Below are 22,179 nucleotides of genomic sequence, written 5' to 3' on the forward strand. Positions count from 1 at the left end.
AGTCTTTGGCCACCTGCAGACAGGCGGAAATTCCGTGGCGGGATTTCCTGCGGGATTTCTGCTGCTGGAAGCCTGCATAGGATTGCGTTAACAAATGCAATCCTATGCAGACGGCTGCGGTTTGGCCGCGCAAAATCTCGCGGGTCAAACAAATCGCGGCAAGATCTATTTCTGTGCGGGGCTCGCCGCTGGCTCCGATCTGTGCAGCCGGCACATGAAAAATCCGGAGCTGCGGGGCGCGGGTGAGTACACGCTGCTCTCTGCAGGCGCTCGAGTCGGGAACCGTGGCGAAAATTCTCGCTGCCGGATCCGACCCGGCCGTCTGCAGGCGCCTTTTTAATCATGGAGTGGGCGTGAGGTCCCATGTGCATGTGAACAGGACCTACGTGCACTAAAAGTACAGTACTATGCGCCAATACACGCACACATATATAGCATTCACTTGCAAATACGTTGCGCTAAACCATGTGCAATTGCGTATACGGCTGTCTGAAGGACCGCTCACCCTTGTCAGTCCTGAGTTTTCAGGTTTTTGATGGTGCCTCTCAATTTTTTTGTGACATTATTCAGAATGTTATGGAACAATGGAGAACAATCATCATCATGACATCATCATATTTATTATTATCCTGTCCTGATTTTAAAGTTGGCCAAAAATATAAAGAATAATTAATTGCAAAAGTAACTGCTTTCCCTTAGTCATCTAGTATTAAAACTTGTCTGCTTATTACATTAGTTTCACGGAATACCATAGAGAATAATGGGATATTTGTTTTAAAATACTTCAGAGACCTGTGTGATCTCAGTGCTTAGCTGTTCCTATGAATTGAACGTTTAATACTTCATGTACCTCATGCAGGCTCTTGCAATTAGTCACCACGAAAATAGTTCATTCTTTTTTGTATCTAGATAAAGGCCTTTTACATACTTACAGTATTTCAAAGAAATTAGAGAATGTTACAGGAAAGATCAACATAGCAATTCAATAGAGTACACATGTTCAGAACAGGGATATAAGATTACAATTAGGTTTATTTTTGGAGGTGTGAAAAAATAGATCAAGATGATTTCAAATACTTTTCAGTTGACTGCTTTATATTCCTTATAGGAAACATTTACAGGGTAGGTTAAAAATAATGACTACCAGTACTAGTACTAATGATAATTTACTGTATACACTTTATACAGTAAATTACATTCATTCTCCACAGCCCATCTCAAAATGAAGCTGGCACCGGACCCTTGCCGGAACATGTGGATTGAAACTAATTGACGTAGAATAGTTTCGCTGGGTTCACTTAATTTCAGAAAAAGTATGGTTCGTCCAAATTAGTTCAAACTAAACTGGAACATCACCAGTACCCATAAAACTGGTGTATACAACTGTCTATGAACCATAAGGCTTTTTATAATACTCTTAGGTCACCTAGGAGTGTATCTACGAACTGTTTTTAAAGCAAAGTTAATTACCAAGAAAAAGAAGAGGTAGAGGAAAAGGGAGAGGAGAAGGAAGCGGAAGAAGAAGAGGAAGGGGAAGAAATTAGCGAATAACAAGAAGATGAAGACTATTTTAGTGGGTTCGATCAAGATGAACCACCCAAAGTTTGGGTTGGTGGCGAACTAAACTTTCATCAGAGTTTGACCCAGTTCACTCATGACCAATTAAAACATGTAGTAGTACTGTATATCTTTCAGAAAAGAAGGTACTCAGGTACTGCAGCTCATTTGATAACACATTCAAAAGGTAAGGGGTTAAGCCTTAGCCAAGAAAAGTGCCAGACACTGACATAACTATAGGGGACGCAGAGGGTACAGTAGCACACAGGTCCAGGAGCCTTACGGGGCCCATAAGGCCTCTCTTCTCCATATAGGGAGCCTAGTGCTATGAATAAAGCATTTTAGTTGGGGACCCTGTTACAGGTTTTGCATTGGGGCCCAGGAGCTTCAACTTGCGCCTCTGCGTTAAAAGGTTAAGAGAAATTAGGGGGCCCCAAGGTAAACTTTTGCACCTGGGCCCATGAGCCTTCAGCTACGTCCCAGACTCAGACACATTAAAATGTTTCTTCATGCCCTTTGTGGTCAGCCACTGTATGATTTCAATATCAATTATCTATATCACAGAAGTAACCATAGATTTGGTAGGTTGAGCATTTTTAAGTTGTAGCATAATTCTAAGATTTCCAATTTAGAGAATTAATAGTAAATAGATTGTGTTCAATTGAATCTGCAGTTTTTTGAGCACGGAATCACTTTTTTACATAATGAGCATGCTATGAATAAAATACCCCAATTTTCTGCATTACTGGTGTAATGGTTTCTGATTTTGTCGCAGATTTAACACTGTATGGGCATGGTCTAATGCTTATGCGATGATACATTGATTTACACAGTAGTCATGGAAAAGGCAGTTTAAAAACATTTTTCTTCCTTTTTAAAGCAAACTACAGTATTTGGAGATATTATCACTTAACTGATTAGGGCACTTGGTGGATCTAATGAGTATCTGATCAAAATTAAAGTATATTAGTTTCCTAGGTAAATCAAACTTAGGCCTCCGACACACTTGCCCTATTTCTAAGTTGTACCCAAGAGGCTCAGGCACAACTCCGATAGATATCACACAGATACCTGTCCGTGTGCTGTCCGATGCACTGACTGTCCGCACATTGACATGCATTTCCATGTCTTAATTCTCATCCATGATACAGACAGGAATAGGACATGGCAGTGTGCATAACCCCATAGGCTATAATGGGTCTTTGTGCTGCCCAATTATTAACACAAACCGTACGTGTACTCAAATACGCTAGTGTGCACCATATATAAATTACAGGGAATGTTCCCATGTGTGTTTTATATGATATTACATGTTTATAGAGATGAGCGAACGTACTCGGTAAGGCCTTAGTCACACGGGCGTTTTTTCACGCGATTTGCGCATCGCATGACGCATGCGCAAATCGCGTGACCGGTGCCGAAAAATCGGCCCAAAAATCGCCCGAAAATCTGCTCCTAGCCGCGTTTCATTAGAAACGGGCCGGAGCTGTCCAGCGCATTGCATTCAATGGAGACGGCAATACAGCGGCTCCATTGAATGCAAGCGCTGCGGGCGAGTGTGGGATGAATTGTCGGGAAGGGGTTAAATATATAACCCCTTTCCTGCAATGCATCCTGAAAAGTGAAAAAATAAAAAAAATGTATGTACTTACCTGCTCCCGGCAGCTGGAGATCCCGGCGGCCGGCCTGCAGTGGGTGTGAAGGGGGTGGACTCAGGCTTGCCCCTGATTGGCTCAGCGCTGAGCCAATCAGAAGCAAGTCTCAGTCACACCCATTCATGAATTCATGAATGGGTGTGACTGAGATAAGCCTCTGATTGGCTCAGGCTGAGCCAATCAGGGGCAAGCCTGAGTCACACCCCCTTCACACCCACTGCAGGACAGCCGTGGGGATCTCAGGCTGCCGGGAGCAGGTGAGTACATCCTTTTTTTTTATTTTTTCACTTTTCAGGATGCATTGCAGGAAAGGGGTTATATATTTAACCCCTTCCCGACAATTAACCCCGCGCACGCCGGCAGCCCATTGCTTTCAATGGAGCGGCTGTATTGCTGCTCCATTGAATTCAATGGGCAAACATCGTTCTTCTCTGCCACAGCTGTTCCAGCTGTGGCAGAGAAGAATGATTTGTCTTCTATATGTTCTCATTGGGGTCGGCGCTGCTGCCGCCGGCCCCATTGAGCGCATATAGAGAAGAGAACAGGAATCGCAGATCGCAGATAGGTGCGATCTGCGATTTCTGTTCTCTAATTTATCGGACGAGCGCATAAAAAGCGCTCATGTGTCCGATACCATTGCAAAGCAATGGTTTTAAAAAATCGCCGGACGCATGCGCATGCGCAAATCGCGGCAATAAACGCCCGTGTGACTGAGCCCTAAGGGCGATTTCGCAATCGAGCACCGTAATTTTCGAGTACTTCACTACTCGGGTGAAAAGTACTCGGGTGCGCTGTGGGGCGGGGGGTTGCAGAGGGGAGGGGGGGTAGCATCAGGGAACAGGGGGGAGCCCTCTCTCTCTCTCCCTCTCCCCCCCACTCCCTTCTGCAACCCCCCGCTCACCCACAGCGCACCCGAGTACTTTTCACTCGAGTAGTAAAGTACTCGAAAATCGCGGTGCTCGATTGCGAAATCGCCCTTACCAAGTACGTTCGCTCATCTCTACATGTTTATCAAAATATGTAATGTGTTACAGTCATGTCATTTTTCAAGGATGGTTACTGGTAAGAAACTTAGAAAAGAGAAAATAGTCCAGGATGGTTCTCAAGCAGAGAAGCAAAATCATAATTTGCGTAATTTTTAGAATAATGACATTATATGAGATTATCACATCATAACTAGAGATGAGCGAACGTACTCATCCGAGTATTAGCGTGTTCGAGATGCTCGTTACTCGTAAAGAGTACCACGCGATGTTCGGGTTACTTTCACTTTCATCTCTGAGACGTTAGCGCGCTTTTCTGGCCAATTGAAAGACAGGGAAGGCATTACAACTTCCCCCTGCGACGTTCAAGCCCTATACCACCCCCCTGCAGTGAGAAGCGCTTAGGCAGGGACAGAAGACATATTGATTGAATATAGGCAGTGGGCCTTTGCAAAAAAATTTGGGGAAAAAAATCTATTTGGGCTGCCTGTGACTGTCCTCAGTGTTCTGGGTCTGTGCTGGGTGTAGTAGTTCTCCAAATTCATACGCAGCCAGCTAAGTGTTACAGCAGGCTTGCGCAAAATTATTTCCTGGCTCTGTCTGGGCTGTGAAATCACCGCTGTATTGCAGTTCACAGTGCAACACTCTGCAGTTATTTGACATACTCCAGGGCCAGAAGCGCTTAGGCAGGGACAGAAGACATATTGATTATTGATTGAATATAGGCAGTGGGCCTTTGCAAAACAATTTGGGGAAAAAAATCTGTTTGGGCTGCCTGTGACTGTCCTCAGTGTTCTGGGTCTGTGCTGGGTGTAGTAGTTCTCCAAATTCATACGCAGCCAGCTAAGTGTTACAGCAGGCTTGCGCAAAATTATTTCCTGGCTCTGTCTGGGCTGTGAAATCACCGCTGTATTGCAGTTCACAGTGCAACACTCTGCAGTTCTTTGACATACTCCAGGGACAGAAGTGCTTAGGCAGGGACAGAAGACATATTGATTGAATATAGGCAGTGGGCCTTTGCAAAAAAATTTGGGGAAAAAATCTATTTGGGCTGCCTGTGACTGTCCTCAGTGTTCTGGGTCTCTGCTGGGTGTAGTAGTTCTCCAAATTCATACGCAGCCAGCTAAGTGTTACAGCAGGCTTGCGCAAAATTATTTCCTGGCGTTCCGTAAGTGAAGTCAGCCTTCAACCACAGGCCAATAAGCGGCACATTTAATTACAGCGTTTTGTTTCTGCACTACTGGTAATACAGCATGCTGAGGGGTAGGGGTAGGCCTAGAGGACGTGGACGCGGGCGAGGACGCGGAGGCCCAAGTCAGGGTGTGGGCACAGGCCGAGCCAGTGCGGTGGCCCGGGGTAGAGGCAGGGCCAGACCGAATAATCCACCAACTGTTTCCCAAAGCGCCCCCTCGCGCCATGCCACCCTGCAGAGGTCAAGGTGCTCTACGGTGTGGCAGTTTTTCACAGAGACGCCTGACGACCGACGAACAGTGGTGTGCAACCTTTGTCGCGCCAAGATCAGCTGGGGAGGCACCACCACCAGCATGCGCAGGCATATGATGGCCAAGCACCCCACAAGGTGGGACGAAGGCCGTTCACTGCCTCCGGTTTGCACCACTGCCTCTCCCCCTGTGCCCCAACCTGCCACTGAGATCCAACCCCCCTCTGAGGACACAGGCACTACCGTCTCCTGGCCTGCACCCACACCCTCACCTCCGCTGTCCTCGGCCCCATCCAGCAATGTCTCTCAGCGCAGCGTCCAGACGTCGCTAGCGCCACTGTTTAAGCGCGAGCGCAAATACACCGCCACGCACCCGCACGCTCTAGCGTTAAACGTGCACATTGCCAAATTGATCAGCCTGGAGATGCTGCCGTATAGGCTTGTGGAAACGGAGGCTTTCAAAAGCATGATGGCGGCGGCGGCCCCGCGCTACTCGGTTCCCAGTTGCCACTACTTTTCCCGATGTGCCGTCCCAGGCCTGCACGACCACGTCTCCCGCAACATTGTTCGCGCCCTCACCAACGCGGTTACTGCCAAGGTCCACTTAACAATAGACACGTGGAAAAGCACAGGCGGGCAGGGCCACTATATCTCCCTGACGGCACATTGGGTGAATTTAGTGGAGCCTGGGATCGCTCACGTCGTACCCACCCCCCGAATTGCGGACCCCAGCTCGGTGGTGGTATCTGCGGCGGTGTATGCTTCCTCCACTAAACCACCCTCCTCCTCCTCCTACGCAACCTCTGTCTCGCAATCAAGATGTGTCAGCAGCAGCACGTCGCCAGCAGTCGGTGTCGCGCGGCATGGCAGCACAGCGGTGGGCAAGCGTCAGCAGGCCGTGCTGAAACTACTCAGCTTAGGAGAGAAGAGTCAGACGGCCCACGAACTGCTGCAGGGTCTGACAGAGCAGACCGACCGGGCATGGTCGTGTGTGACAACGGCCGTAACCTGGTGGCGGCTCTGCAGCTCGGCAGCCTCACGCACGTGCCATGCCTGGCCCATGTCTTTAATTTGGTGGTTCAGCGCTTTCTGAAAAGCTACCCACACTTGTCATACCTGCTCGGAAAGGTGCGCCGGGTCAGCGCACATTTCCGCAACTCCAAGACGGACGCTGCCACCCTGCAACATCGGTTTCATCTGCCAGTGCACCGATTGCTGTGTGACGTGCCCACACGGTGGAACTCTACGCTCCACATGTTGGCCAGGCTCTATGAGCAGCGTAGAGCTATTGCGGAATACCAACTCCAACATGGGCGGCGTAGTGGGAGTCAGCCTCCTCAATTATTTACAGAAGAGTGGGCCTGGTTGGCAGCCATCTGCCAGGTCCTTGGAAACTTTGAGGAGTCTACCCAGATGCTGAGCGGGGATGCTGCAATCATTAGCGTCACCATTCCTCTGCTATTCCTCTTGAGAAGTTCCCTGCAAAGCATAAAGGCAGGCCACTACGGATTACTGGGTGTACACACTGCTCGACCCACGGTATAAGGAGAGCCTTTCCACTCTCATTCCCGAAGAGGAAAGGGGTTCGAGAATGATGCTATACCACAGGGCGCTGGTGGACAAACTGATGGTAAACTTCCCATCCGACAGCGCTAGTGGCCGAAGGCGCATTTCCACGGCCCAGGTAGCAGGGGAGGTGCAGAGATCAGGCAGCATGTACAGCGCAGGCAGGGGACCATTATCCAAGGCCTTTGCCAGCTTTCTGGCTCCCCAGCAAGACTGTGTCACCGGTCCCCAGTCAAGGCTGAGTTGGCGGGAGCACTGTAAAAGGATGGTGAGGGAGTACGTAGCCGATCGCACGACCGTCCTCCGTGACGCCTCTGCCCCCTACAACTACTGGGTGTCGAAGCTGGACACGTGGCCTGAACTCGCGCTGTATGCCCTGGAGGTGCTTGCTTCTTCTGCGGCTAGCGTCTTGTCAGAGAGTGTGTTTAGTGTGGCTGGGGGAATCATCACGGATAAGCGTACCCACCTGTCAACCGACAGTGCCGACAGGCTTACACTTATCAAGATGAACAAAGCCTGGATTTCCCCAGACTTCTCTTCTCCACCAGCGGACAGCAGCGATACCTAAACAATACGTAGGCTGCACCCGCGGATGGAAGCATCGTTCTCTATCACCATCCAAAACGGGGACCTTTTTGCTTCATCAATCTGTGTATAATATTCCTCCTCCTCCTCCTGCTCCTCCTCCTGAAACCTCACATAATCACGCCGAACGGGCAATTTTTCTTAGGCCCACAAGGCTCAGTCATATAATTTTTCTAAACAATTTTTATACGGTTCAATGCTCATTAAAGCGTTGAAACTTTCACCTCAACCAATTTTTATTTTTACTGGGCTGCCTCCAGGCCTAGTTACCAATTAAGCCACATTAACCAAAGCGATTAATGGGTTTCACCTGCCCTCTTGGTTGGGCATGGGCAATTTTTCTCAGGTACATTAGTACTGTTGGTACACCAATTTTTGGGGGCCCTCGCCTACAGTGTAATCCAATTAATTTTTAGCCCACCTGCATTACAGCTGACGTTACATCAGCTGTGTTGGGCACTGCAATGGGATATATTTATGTACCGCCGGTGGGTTCCAGGGAGCAACCCATGCTGTGGGTCCACAGGGAGTTGTAACTGCATGTGTCCACTTCTAAAGAACCCCAGTCTGACTGGGGCATGCAGTGTGGGCCGAAGCCCACCTGCATTAAACATGACATTACCTCAGCTGTGATGGGCAATGCAATGGGATATATTTATGTACCGCCGGTGGGTTCCAGGGAGCCACCCATGCTGTGGGTCCACAGGGAGTTGTAACTGCATGTGTCCACTTCTAAAGAACCCCAGTCTGACTGGGGCATGCAGTGTGGGCCGAAGCCCACCTGCATTAAACATGACATTACCTTAGCTGTGATGGGCAATGCAATGGGATATATTTATGTACCGCCAGTGGGTTCCAGGGAGCCACCCATGCTGTGGGTCTACAGGGAGTTGTAACTGCATGTGTCCACTTCTAAAGAACCCCAGTCTGGCTGGGGCATGCAGTGTGGGCCGAAGCCCACCTGCATTAAACATGACATTACCTCAGCTGTGATGGGCAATGCAATGGGATATATTTATGTACCGCCAGTGGCTTCCTGGCACCCACCCATGCTGTCGGTCCACAGGGACTTCACAATAGGGAGTTGTACCTGCCTGTGTCTATGAATTAAAAACCCCGGTCAGGTTGGGGCATGCAGTGTGGGCCGAAGCCCACCTGCATTTTATCTGACGTTAGCTCTGCTGTCCAGGGCACTGCAATGGGATACATTTATGTACAGCCGGTGGGTTCCAGGGAGCCACCCATGCTGTGGGTGCACACGGAATTCCCATTGCGGAGTTGTACCTGCCTGTGACTATTTATAAAAAAACGCGGTCTGACTGGGGCATGCAGACACCTTGACAGAATGAATAGTGTGTGGCACATAGGTTCCCCATTGCTATGCCCACGTGTACAGCTCCAGATGGAGGTGGCACAGGATTGGATTTCTCATTGCTTATGTACAGCATTGTGGACTATCGCCCCGCCACTTTTAAAGAAGGTCGCTGCCTAGCCATGCCAACCCTCTGCAGTGTGTACCTGTGGTTCCTCTGGCAGACGCACTTATAAATAGACATGAGGGTGGTGTGGCATGAGGGCAGCTGAAGGCTGGGCAGGGACAGTTTGGTGTGCGCTGTGGACACTGGGTCGTGGGGGGGGGGGTTGGGCAGCATGTAACCCAGGAGAAGTGGCAGCGGAGTGTCATGCAGGCAGTGATTGTGCTTTGTTGGAGGTAGTGTGGTGCATAGCTAAGGTATGCATTGCTAATGAGGGATTTTCAGAAGTAAAAGTTGTTGGGAGGGGGGGGCCCACTCTTGCCGCTATTGTGGCTTAATAGTGGGACCTGGGAACTTGAGATGCAGCCCAACATATAGCCCCTCGCCTGCCCTATCTGTTGCTGTGTCGTTCCCATCACTTTCTTGAATTGCCCAGATTTTCACAAACGAAAACCTTAGCGAGCATCGGCGATATACAAAAATGCTCGGGTCGCCCATTGACTTCAATGGGGTTCGTTACTCGAAACGAACCCTCGAGCATCGCGAAAAGTTCGTCTTGAGTAACAAGCACCCGAGCATTTTGGTGCTCGCTCATCTCTAATCATAACCTGAGTGGAGCAATGTTTCATACAAATCATGGACACTATTGTTATAAAGTCTATCAGTTGCATATGCACGTATACTTGAAGAAGTAGCTCCAGTGGGAAAATCAGTGCATAGCAAAATTGATCCACACTGGGATAATAAATAAAACTGGGATTTATGGCATGGTAATAAGAATGTGCGACTGAAACTATTTCGAAGGTCACCATACGACGTATGACTACAAATTAAACAGTGACATCATATTGTCAATGCAGTGGAGACAAATGCATTAGTTGATTTATGATACAAAACCAATGTTGTAGTAACTAATGTGGCTTCCTTGTTTGTGATCAGTTCTTAGCACATATATAATATTAGTGTAAGTGCTGATTGGTTATCAAGTATTACATTTTAGACCAAATTCTACTACAAATAGAGATGCAGCTCTGAATCTTAATGTGCATCTTTAGAGAGAGTTGGTTAAGATAATGCAGTTGATTTGGCAGTAATCTTTATTGCAGATTTAGTCTTGGTACCAAGAATTATGTCTAAACAACTTTATTTTATGAGTAGATGTCTTGGACTTCTTCATAGGTGTTACAATGAGCCATGTGGTTTGCAAATGGAGATTATTTGAATGCCTTTACAGCACCACCTATTGTAATGCAACTTCCCTATAAGTCAATAGCTGATCTTTTAACAGGTCTTGCAAGATGATTAAAAGTACCTTTATATTGGATGACTATTAGCCGAACAATCGCTTGGAAGAGCAAATTCAAGCAATAGTCATTCCGTGTAAAGACTGCCATCAACAGGGTGATGGGCAAAAACTCTCTTACCAGTTGCCGGTGGTTTGATTTCAGCTCACTAAAAAAAAGTCAATGGTTGATCAAAAGTTGTCTGGTGTAAGGTCATAGTAATTTGAATAACTTGAGAGCAAATTTGAATGGAGATCCCCTTTTTGGAACAATATCTTGGCAAGCAACTAATGAACAATAAGTGTTCTCCATAAAAGCAAACAATAGGCTGTCATTTGTACATTTTAGTGACTTTTACTTTCTCAGCCAAGGAGTCTTCTCCATAAGAAAACCATACAAGGTTCTTGCCCTTACTCAGTACAAAGTAGGGTTTTGATTGGTAAGATGCTTGTGATGTGGGTTGGGAGAAATACTGTTTCTTCTTGTGGAGAGTGCCAAGTTGTCATAAGAAGACTTATAGGCCATGCATTGCTCCTCTGAGATTAATATACCCTCTGCTGTTTGTATACCAGATTACCCAGAGCCTAAGCACCGCTTGGATGTCTGACAGCTTCAATCAGATGAGCTCTGAGGAAGATATCGTACACTGCCACCAATGATTAGTGTCAGTCTCTGTGTATCTCTAACCTCCAGTAGGACAGAATCACAACTGCGTGTCAGGACGGTTTGCTCTATACATCTACACTTGCACTAGAATATCATAAAATCTTCAATAGTAGCTGTCAGTTCATCTTACTATCGGATCTCCTGCCTTGTGTACTTTGTAACTCATGAGAGTGTCTACTTCATAGCTGCAGAGCAAACCAGTTGGAAGAGCCATGAGTAATATAAATCGACAGCTTCTGTCAAAGGTTTTATAGTACTTTAATGCAAGTATACATATAGAGCAAATGGTCCCAACATCTTGGTGTGACTTTTCAATTCATAGAGAGATCCTGGAACAAGAAGAAGGAGAGATGATGAAAAGACCCTATTATGTGGAGGCTTGGGGTTTACAGATTGGCAGAAGCTTGCATGTCTATATGTTGTATTTAGTGTTGAGTGAACCAAACCAGTAAAACTCTGTCTCAGGTCAAACTTTGCTAAAAGTTCAGTTTGGTAGAAACTAGAACTGAGCTTTTAGCAAAGTTCTATGCCAAATGAGGTTCTTCTGGTTTGGTTCACTCAAAACTGGTCCTGAGCACTGGTGTATAGCATTGTCTAGGAGCCATAAAAGCCATGTATAACACTCTCAGAGTGTTATACAGGGCATATGGCTCTTAAACAGTGCTATATACCAGTTTTACGGGTCTTGATGAAGTTCTGGTTCAGTTCGAACTAATTCTGACCAAGCCAAACTTTTTTCAAAAGTTCACTCATCCCTAATTATATTCCCCATACTGTAGACAGATGTAAACATAGCTATCATGAGATGTGAAAAGTTATTCACTTGTTTGGAGAAAGGTGCAGCCCAGAAGAGACACAGAAGGCTGCAGTACAAATAGAAAAAAAGATCAACTGGAGTCGCCCCGGTGTAGAAAGATCAGGAATGAGTGACCCAGAGCTTGGTCAGCGGGATTGGACACAGATGTTCTTTTTTTAGTATTTTAGGAAGGTGCAGCCCACCCTTTGAAACATTATACCCACATGGTAAATGTATAGAATAGCAGACAAAAAAAGGAAAAAAGTTTCTTTTGAAGAAGTGAATGTGGCGCCACCTTCAGACAAAGATAACTGTAATGTATATTTGACAAAAAGATCTTAGTTTAATAATAATAAGCAGTTTGTAAACGCGTTTTGAGGCATGTCAACCTCTTCCTTATTACTCGCGTGGGATACACGTCCCTCACAGTTCTTTCAGTGCTGATAGCTATAGAATCTGTAGAGGTAATTTAAAAATTCGTAAAATGAGTGCACGATTATCAAAAAATTTATCGCAATCTCACTTCGGTAGCTGGGTGGCATACAGAGTCACTCCACATCTCTAGACATATTTAAGGTTGTGACAAATTTATCAACATCATGCGACATTTTATGCATTTTAAGCTGGAGAAGAAAACTAGATTATGCCAAAAAAGTAGCATCAAAAATTGGCTTGATGATAAATTCCCCACCACAGTGTATACTTTATGATTGTCCAAATAAGTAAAATACTGTTTACTCTATGTTTTTGGCCTACATCAGACTTAGGTGTCTGTATATGAATCAATCTATAGATATATACTATAAATTGTATTAAAGGGGTTACCCAGCTATTAAAAATTGATGACCTATCTTTAGGATAGACCATCAATATCTGAATGGTGGGAGTTCACCACCCGGGACCCTTGTAATTAGGTGATTGATAGGGTTAAAGCGATTGTGAGAGTGCTGCAGGATCTTCAATGTTTACATGTGAGTACAATCCTACTGATACTTAGAACATTGTAATATTCATAGCGGCCAATTTGATTACTGCAGCATTCTCCAATTGAAGTCAATGGGATATTTCTGCAGTTCTCAGAACAGCCACTGCAGAGTACAGCATTCAAATGTACAGTACAAACAGCGCTGTACTCACATGCCAATATTGAAGAGGGGCAATGCTGACATGAGCGCTGCGGCCCTTCAATCAGACTCCCTCCTGAGGACAGACCATCCATTTTTAAAAGTTTGAAAACCTTTTTGGCACTTATCTTTTAAATAGTTATCCTTTTGTTTTTAAGGTGTCCTTTTTTAATTCTGCAATAAAAGTGGAGTTTTAAATTCTTTGGTTTTGGTGAGTTTGAGAAGATTTCTTAAAGATGTTAGGCATCAATGACTCTGATTCAGTTAGATAGTGATATGCATGAGCATTTATCCATTTTTCACATAAAATTAATATTGATAGAATTACGACTGATAGCAGGAAGAATGATAATGGGAGCGAGTGCCAGAACAATTTCTGAGCACCACAGGGCATGATAAGATTGGTAATCCACATTATAAATGTTGAGCGATAGCATTTATAATAGTATAAGTTATTTACACTGACCAGAAATCTGGAGGTCACATTATATATTGTAGTTCCACAGGACAAGAATGGTTGCTGCATATTATACACTGACTAGCTTAGAAGAACATATGTTATATACACTAGGCTGAGGATGAGCCTAAAAAATGGTAACATTTCATAGTAAAAGTCTACAAATCAATGTGTGCTGGTTTGATATAACAAAGTCCTTGATTTTTAGCATTCATATTTAATTTAAAAAATTGAATACAAAAATTAGGCTAAATTTCCTTAAAAAACACTTATTATTAATATAAGAATCTTATTCTAACTCCATACAAAATTACATTTTCATTCATTTCTAAAGGTACATGGCAACATTAAGAAACTTGAAATATGGTGCACTGAATATAAAAAGTAGGCATTTCATACATTTCACCTTTATCTTATAACATTGTCCATCCTAGACACACTTTTTTAGATATATTTCTTTAAAAAGAGGCTTAAAAAACAAAATCCCATAAAACATATGTAATCAGATCATATTAAAATGGTATATATGACAGCATAAGACCACTGTTCGCATGTGTTTCTCTACATCTATAACTTGTAGCCTTCAAAAATAAATAATCTTTGCATGAGAATAATATACAGTGCATGATTGCTTCTACCGCTCATTAAATATGCCCTGAACATTCTTGTTCCAACTTTCAAGTTGCCACCATTCTAATGCACCTATAAGGTTTCTGCAAATTGTTGGTACATGCCTGCAGGGTTCCTTATTATACTTCCATAATAGACTCTTAGATAGACTCATCTATCAAATAGTCCGTGAAATGGTCACAGAAAAAAGCTGCATTCAATTTCTGTCTATATTACTAGAGGAAGAAGACTACTGTACATGAAAAAAGCCCTTAGATCATAGTACTCCATGAGATGTAGAATTTTATGCTCGCAGCGCTACTAGAAAAATGTTACTATGTGCAAGTTAAGAAGGGGCTTCATCATACTGCTGGATATTTTTAATGTTTAGCAATATTTATATGTTTGATTGCGAACTGTGATTGGAAACCATGATTTTGTTTACAATGTCCAATCAAATTCTTTTTCACAACATTCGCATGATCAACATGATGTTATATAAGTTGATTTTATGACGTATTGCATATTTTACCGTGTAATCAAACTGCAACCACTTAATTGTCCTAAGATGTTTATTGCTCACCGCATTGGTTTCTGATGCTAATCTGACATAATTTATGCCTGGCCCTCAAACTTGCCATATCATGTGGAGATTGTGGTTAAACATGTGTTCTGCACTAATCTTAGTCATTCTGATTGTATGGATGATTTTGCTCTATTTACAATTGCAGAATGCTTGTCCTTATGTTATTAAACTTTCTATCTGTCTGTCTGTCTATCATTGTAGCTGTTTTTCAGCTGCATGTTGTGAACCTGAAGGCTAAATGTGTGTTGCAGCCGTTCTGAGGCCTGCACCTTGCTTGCAGGCCAGACCAGGATTTGGGTGTGCCCTTGCTTCTCCTGGAGCTGAGGGGTGTGGTAGCTGCAGGAGTAATGTCAGTCAACACCTGGTGCTGAATAGCTTGGCTCCTACTTAAGCAGTGCCAGCATGATCTCCTGTGCTGGTCAATCCTTCAGTTACCTTTGGACAGCGATGGAGGAACACACCTTGGCTGAAGCTCCTAGCTAAGTTCTTTTATGCTTTGTTTGGTTTTCTGTTGTTACCTTTCTTTTGTGCTAGGGCTCCCTGACAGGGACTGGTCAGTGGCCCAGGCACGCGTGTGGGCTCGCACTTGTCAGAGAGGTCGGTTTGCCGAGTAGGCAGGGCCCCCTCCTGGGTTAGCGGACGATAGGTAGAGAATTCCCCTTAGTTTTTGTTTCCTTTTGCACAGTTGTGCCTTTTGTCTGTTTTTTAGAGGTTGCACGTCCGGAGGACGCAACAATGTGTTATTGGCTGTACATAAACTACTAGTTGTATTTTATTCTTTTAACTTTTTTGTAAACTTAATGGTCCTTTTTTATGTTTTACCAGAACAAGATGTCGAGTTGGCACACAGCTATGTTTTGCTTGGGATGCTTTATCCTGCTGGTTCAAGGAAGAGCAGCGAAGGAAGAGTTTGGCGTTAAATCCTTCCCAACATACATAAGACTACGGCACAAGGTGAGACATAGATTTCTTTATCAAGAATTTTGTTTTACTTGGTCTGTTAAATCTTGCAGTTTGGTAGTGTCATTAAGAAATCAAATAACACCAAAGAGCCACCAGAGAACTTCACTATTTGACTTAGAACATACATTGACCTTCGTCTTTGGCTTTACCTATGGCAAATTTTGAGATGTTTAACTTGGTACAAAAACTCCAATGTTGCAGACTATCAGGAGAGAATATAGATTTGTACTTCTGTTGAATTGAGCTTACAAGTGTTTGCCTTGATTGATCCATTTGTAGTAAACTCTTAATGGTGTAAAATGTTACAACATGACAACTTTACACCCAATCTGTTCAATAATATATAATCCTTCTTTAGAGGTCGTAGAAGTGTAATGGGCTCTAAAGAAGATTGTAGAAGTCATTTTACTTCTGTGTCACATTTATAATGACGCCCCATCCTCTGGGGTCATTGTGGGCTTAGTAAACTATTTTAAACTTAGAAAAGCAAAAAAAAAAAAAAAAGAAATTAAACACTCACCTATATACCAGTATACAAGTTCCTGAAGAAAAGAATCTTAGGGAAATTTTGCAAAGAAACAATTTCTGGGCTTGGCAAAATATGTTAAATTTAGAAAAGAAGGAAAAAAAAAAACAGGAATTAATCAATCACCTTAACATCAATATTAGAGATGAGCGAACGTGTTCGTCCGAGCTTGATATTCGTGCGAATATTAGGGTGTTCGGGATGTTCGTTATTCGTAACGAACACCATGCGGTGTTCTGGTTACTTTCACTTCCTTCCCTGAGACGTTTGCGCGCTTTTCTGGCCAATTGAAAGACAGGGAAGGCATTACAACTTCCCCCTGCGTCGTTCAAGCCCTATACCACCCCCCTGCAGTGAGTGGCTGGGGAGATCAGGTGTCCGCCTAATATAAAAGTCGGCCCCTCCCGCGGCTCGCCTCAGATGCCTGGTGAGTTAGATGAGGGACAGTGCTGTTTGTACCGGAGCTGCTGTAGGGAAAGAATTGGTAGTTAGTGTAGGCTTCAAGACCCCCAAAGGTCCTTATTAGGGCCACTGATAGCTGTGTGTTGGCTGCTGTTAGCAGTGGCAATTTTTTTTTTTTCTCAAAATCGTCTCTGCAGAGCGTTGCACCCGGCATTAGGGACAGAAGTGTTGCATAGGCAGGGAGAGTGTTAGGAGTGAGTGTAGCCTTCAAGAACCTCAACGGTCCTTTCTAGGGCCATATTTAACCGTGTGCAGTACTATGCTGGCTGCTGTTAGCTGTGCTGCATATTTTTTTTCTTCTCAAAATCGCCTCTGCAGAGCATTGCACCCTCCATTGATACTGCAGGGAAAAAATTGTGTAGGCAGGGCCACAACACAGTTATTATTCATTGAATATACGCAGTGCTGCCTTTTGGTGGAAAAAAACTGAAAATAATTGTATTTGTCCTGCCTCTGTCCGTCCTAAGGGCGGTGGACACGTGTCGGCTGCGTGTGCAACGTTTAAAAATCAGACGCACCCAGCTACGTTTTACTCCTGGCTTCGCCATTTGCTTTCCTTAATTGGGAAAAAAAATACCTGCTCTGCCAGAGTTAATAACTCTGCTACCCTCACGTTCTGTGACACATTAGCAGGGACACAGCACAGTTATTAAACTTAGATTATTCATTCACTAGAGGCAGTGGGGCCTTTCGTTTTCCAAAAAGGGAAAAAATTATATTTGGCTGCAGTCTTGCGCCAATTTATTTCCTGCCTGTGAAATCAAATCACTGGTAATACAGCATGCTGAGGGGTAGGGGTAGGCCTAGAGGACGTGGACGCGGCCGAGGACGCGGAGGGCCAAGTCAGGGTGTGGGCACAGGCCGAGCTCCTGATCCCGGTGTGTCGCAGCCGACTGCTGCGCGATTAGGAGAGAGGCACGTTTCTGGCGTCCCCACATTCATCGCCCAATTAATGGGTCCACGCGGGAGACGGTTATTAGAAAATGAGCAGTGTGAACAGGTCCTGTCCTGGATGGCAGAAAGTGCTTCGAGCAACCTATCGTCAACACGCAGTTCTGCGCCGTCCACTGCTGCAAATCCGAATCCTCTGTCTGCTGCTCCTCCTTCCTCCCAGCCTCCTCACTCCACTACAATGACACCTGCTCAGGAGCGGGAACACTCCCAGGAACTGTTCTCGGGCCCCTGCTTAGATTGGGCAGCAGCGGTTCCTCTCCAACCAGAGGAGTTTATCGTCACTGATGCCCAACCATTCGAAAGTTCCCGGGGTCCGGGGGAAGAGGCTGGGGACTTCCGCCAACTGTCTCAACAACTTTCTGTGGGTGAGGAGGACGATGACGATCAGACACAGTTGTCTTGCAGTGAGGTAGTAGTAAGGGCAGTAAGTCCGAGGGAGCAGCGCACAGAGGATTCGGAGGAAGAGCAGCAGGACGATGAGGTGACTGACCCCACCTGGTGTGCAACGCTTACTCAGGAGGACAGGTCTTCAGAGGGGGAGTCAAGGGCATCAGCAGGGCAGGTTGCAAGAGGCAGTGCGGTGGCCAGGGGTAGAGGCAGGGCCAGACCGAATAATCCACCAACTGTTTCCCAAAGCGCCCCCTCGCGCCATGCCACCCTGCAGAGGCCGAGGTGCTCTAAGGTCTGGCAGTTTTTCACAGAGACGCCTGACGACCGACGAACAGTGGTGTGCAACCTTTGTCGCGCAAAGCTCAGCCGGGGAGCCAACACCAACAGCCTCACCACCACCACCATGCGCAGACATATGATGGCCAAGCACCCCACAAGGTGGGACGAAGGCCGTTCAGCGCCTCCGGTTTGCACCCCTGCCTCTCCCCCTGTGCCCCAACCTGCCACTGAGATGCAACCCCCCTCTCAGGACACAGGCACTACCGCCTCATGGCCTGCACCCACACCCTCATCTCCGCTGTCCTCGGCCCCATCCAGCAGTGTAGTTCAGCGCACCGTCCAGCCGTCGCTTGCGCAAGTGTTCGAGCGCAAGCGCAAGTACGCCGCCACGCACCCGCACGCTCAAACGTTAACCGTCCGCATAGCAAAATTCATCAGCCTTGAGATGCTGCCGTATAGGGTTGTGGAAACTGAGTCCTTCAAAAGTATCATGGAGGCGGCGGCCCCGGGCTACTCAGTTCCCAGTCGCCACTACTTTTCCCGATGTGCCGTCCCAGCCCTGCACGACCACGTATCCCGCAACATTGTACGCGCCCTCACCAACGCGGTTACTGCCACGGTCCACTTAACAACGGACACGTTGACAAGCACAGGCGGGCAGGGCCACTACATCTCCCTGACGGCACATTGGGTGAATTTAGTGGAGGCTGGGACAGAGTCAGAGCCTGGGACCGCTCACGTCCTACCCACCCCCAGAATTGCGGGCCCCAGCTCGGTGGTGGTATCTGCGGAGGTGTATGCTTCCTCCACTAAAGCACCCTCCTCCTCCTCCTCCTCCTCCTCTGTCTCGCAATCAAGATGTGTTAGCAGCAGCATGTCGCCAGCAGTCGGTGTCGCGCGGTGTGGCAGCACAGCGGTGGGCAAGCGTCAGCAGGCCGTGCTGAAACTACTCAGCTTAGGCGATAAGAGGCACACGGCCCACGAACTGCTGCAGGGTCTGACACAGCAGACCGACCGCTGGCTTGCGCCGCTGAGCCTCAAACCGGGCATGGTCGTGTGTGACAACGGCCGTAACCTGGTGGCGGCTCGGCAGCTCGGCAGCCTCACGCACGTGCCATGCCTGGCCCACGTCTTTAATTTGGTGGTTCAGCGCTTTCTGAAAAGCTACCCACGCTTGTCAGACCTGCTCGTAAAGGCGCGCCGGCTCTGCGCACATTTCCGCAAGTCCCACACGGACGCTGCCACCCTGCGCACCCTGCAACATCACTTTAAGCTGCCAGTGCACCGACTGCTGTGCGACGTGCCCACACGGTGGAACTCTACGCTCCACATGTTGGCCAGGCTCTATGAACAGCGTAGAGCTATAGTCGAATACCAACTCCAACATGGGCGGCGCAGTGGGAGTCAGCCTCCTCAATTCCTTTCAGAAGAGTGGGCCTGGTTGGCAGACATCTGCCATGTCCTTGGAAATTTTGAGGAGTCTACCCAGGTGGTGAGCGGCGATGCTACAATCATTAGCGTCACCATTCCTCTGCTATGCATCTTGAGAAATTCCCTGCAAACCATAAAGGCAGCTGCTTTGCGCTCGGAAACGGGGGCGGGGGAAGACAGTATGCCGCTGGATAGTCAGGGCACCCTCCTGTCTATTTCTCAGCGCGTACAGGAGGAGGAGGAGGAGCATGAGGAGGATGAGGAGGAGGGGGAAGAGACAGCTTGGCCCGCTGCTGACGGTACACCGGCTGATTGCCTGTCATCCTTTCAGCGTGTATGGCCTGAGGAGGAGGAGGAGGAGGAGGAGGAGGATCCTGAAAGTGATCTTCCTAGTGAAGACAGCCATGTGTTGCGTACTGGTACCCTGGCACACATGGCTGACTTCATGTTAGGATGCCTTTCTCGTGACCCTCGCGTTGCACGCATTCTGGCCACAACGGATTACTGGGTGTACACACTGCTCGACCCACGCTATAAGGAGAACCTGCCCACTCTCATTCCCGAAGAGGAAAGGGGTTCGAGAGTGTTGCTATACCACAGGACCCTTGCGGACAAGCTGATGGTAAAATTCCCATCCGACAGCGCTAGTGGCAGAAGGCGCAGTACCGAGGGCAAGGTAGCAGGGGAGGTGCGGAGATCGAGCAGCATGTACATCCCAGGCAGTGCAACAGTCTTTAAGGGCCTGGCCAGCTTTATGGCTCCCCACCAAGACTGTGTCACCGCTCCCCAGTCAAGGCTGAGTCGGCGGGAGCACTGTAAAAGGATGGTGAGGGAGTACGTAGCCGATCGCACGACCATCCTCGGTGACGCCTCTGCCCCCTACAACTACTGGGTGTCGAAGCTGGACATGTGGCCTGAACTAGCGCTGTATGCCCTGGAGGTGCTTGCTTGTCCTGCGGCTAGCGTCTTGTCGGAGAGGGTGTTTAGTGCGGCTGGGGGAATCATCACAGATAAGCGTAGCCGCTTGTCAACCGACAGTGCCGACAGGCTAACACTCATCAAGATGAACAAAGGCTGGATTTCCCCAGACTTCTGTTCTCCACTAGCGGACAGCAGCGATACGTAAGCAATACGTAGGCTGCACCCGCGGATGGAAGCTACGTTCTCTCTCACCATCCAAAACGGGGACATTTCTGCTTCATCAATCTGTGTCTAATATTCCTCCTCCTCCTCCTGCTCCTCCTCCTGAAACCTCACGTAATCACGCTGAACGGGCAATTTTTCTTAGGGCCACAAGGCTCACTCAAATAATTTTTCTGAACAATTTTTATAAGTTTCAATGCGCTTAAAAGCGTTGGAACTTTAACTTGAACCAATTTTTCGTTACACTGGGCTGCCTCCAGGCCTAGTTACCACTTAAGCCACATTAACCAAAGCGATTCACCTGCCATCTTGGTTGGGCATGGCCAATTTTTACTGAGGTACATTAGTACTGTTGGTACACCAATTTTTTGGGGCCCTCACCTACAGTGTAATCATAGCAATTTGTATGTTCTTCGCCTGCACTCATGGTACAGAAAGGTGTGTGGGGTTGGCCTACACTTTAGCTACATAAATGTAACTTGTGCCTTGGCTATACTAAGGCTACTGAAATGGAACTAAGACTGCGCTCCCACTATACTGCTGCTTCAGAATTGTTACTGGGGCCTGTCTTGAGTGCTACTATTGCTGACATGGAACGAAGACTGCGCTCCCGCTATACTGCTGCTTCGGAATTGTTACTGGGGCCTGTCTTGAGTGCTACTATTGCTGACATGGAACGAAGACTGCGCTCCCGCTATACTGCTGCTTCGGAATTGTTACTGGGGCCTGTCTTGAGTGCTACTATTGCTGACATGGAACGAAGACTGCGCTCCCGCTATACTGCTGCTTCGGAATTGTTACTGGGGCCTGTCTGGAGTGCTACTATTGCTGACATGGAACGAAGACTGCGCTCCCGCTATCCTGCTGCTTCGGAATTGTTACTGGGGCCTGTCTGGAGTGCTACTATTGCTGACATGGAACGAAGACTGCGCTCCCGCTATACTGCTGCTTCGGAATTGTTACTGGGGCCTGTCTTGAGTGCTACTATTGCTGACATGGAACGAAGACTGCGCTCCCGCTATACTGCTGCTTCGGAATTGTTACTGGGGCCTGTCTTGAGTGCTACTATTGCTGACATGGAACGAAGACTGCGCTCCTCCTATAATGCTGCTACTGATATGTTAGTGGGGCCTGTCCTAATGCTACGGCTGAAATGTTACGAATTCTGGGCTCTGCCTATACCGCTGCTAATGGTATGTCTCTGGGGTGTGGAAACAGAGGCTTCCCAAAGACATGATAGCGGCGAGG

The 22,179-nt window shown here is 46.9% G+C and overlaps 1 protein-coding gene across 1 annotated transcript in view; it reads left to right on the forward strand.

Moving 5' to 3' along the window:
• The window catches only part of FSTL5 (follistatin like 5), a 597,054-nt gene that overhangs the window by 85,294 nt on the left and 489,581 nt on the right, over nt 1–22,179 (forward strand). Inside the window, exon 2 of the mRNA XM_066574679.1 lies at nt 15,609–15,737. Coding sequence (XP_066430776.1) covers nt 15,615–15,737 — 123 coding nt within the window. The 5' untranslated portion in view covers nt 15,609–15,614. The remainder of the gene's footprint in view (nt 1–15,608; nt 15,738–22,179) is intronic.

The sequence above is a fragment of the Eleutherodactylus coqui genome, chromosome 7, assembly GCF_035609145.1.
Source record: "Eleutherodactylus coqui strain aEleCoq1 chromosome 7, aEleCoq1.hap1, whole genome shotgun sequence".
In the NCBI taxonomy this organism is placed as follows: Eukaryota; Metazoa; Chordata; class Amphibia; order Anura; family Eleutherodactylidae; genus Eleutherodactylus; species Eleutherodactylus coqui.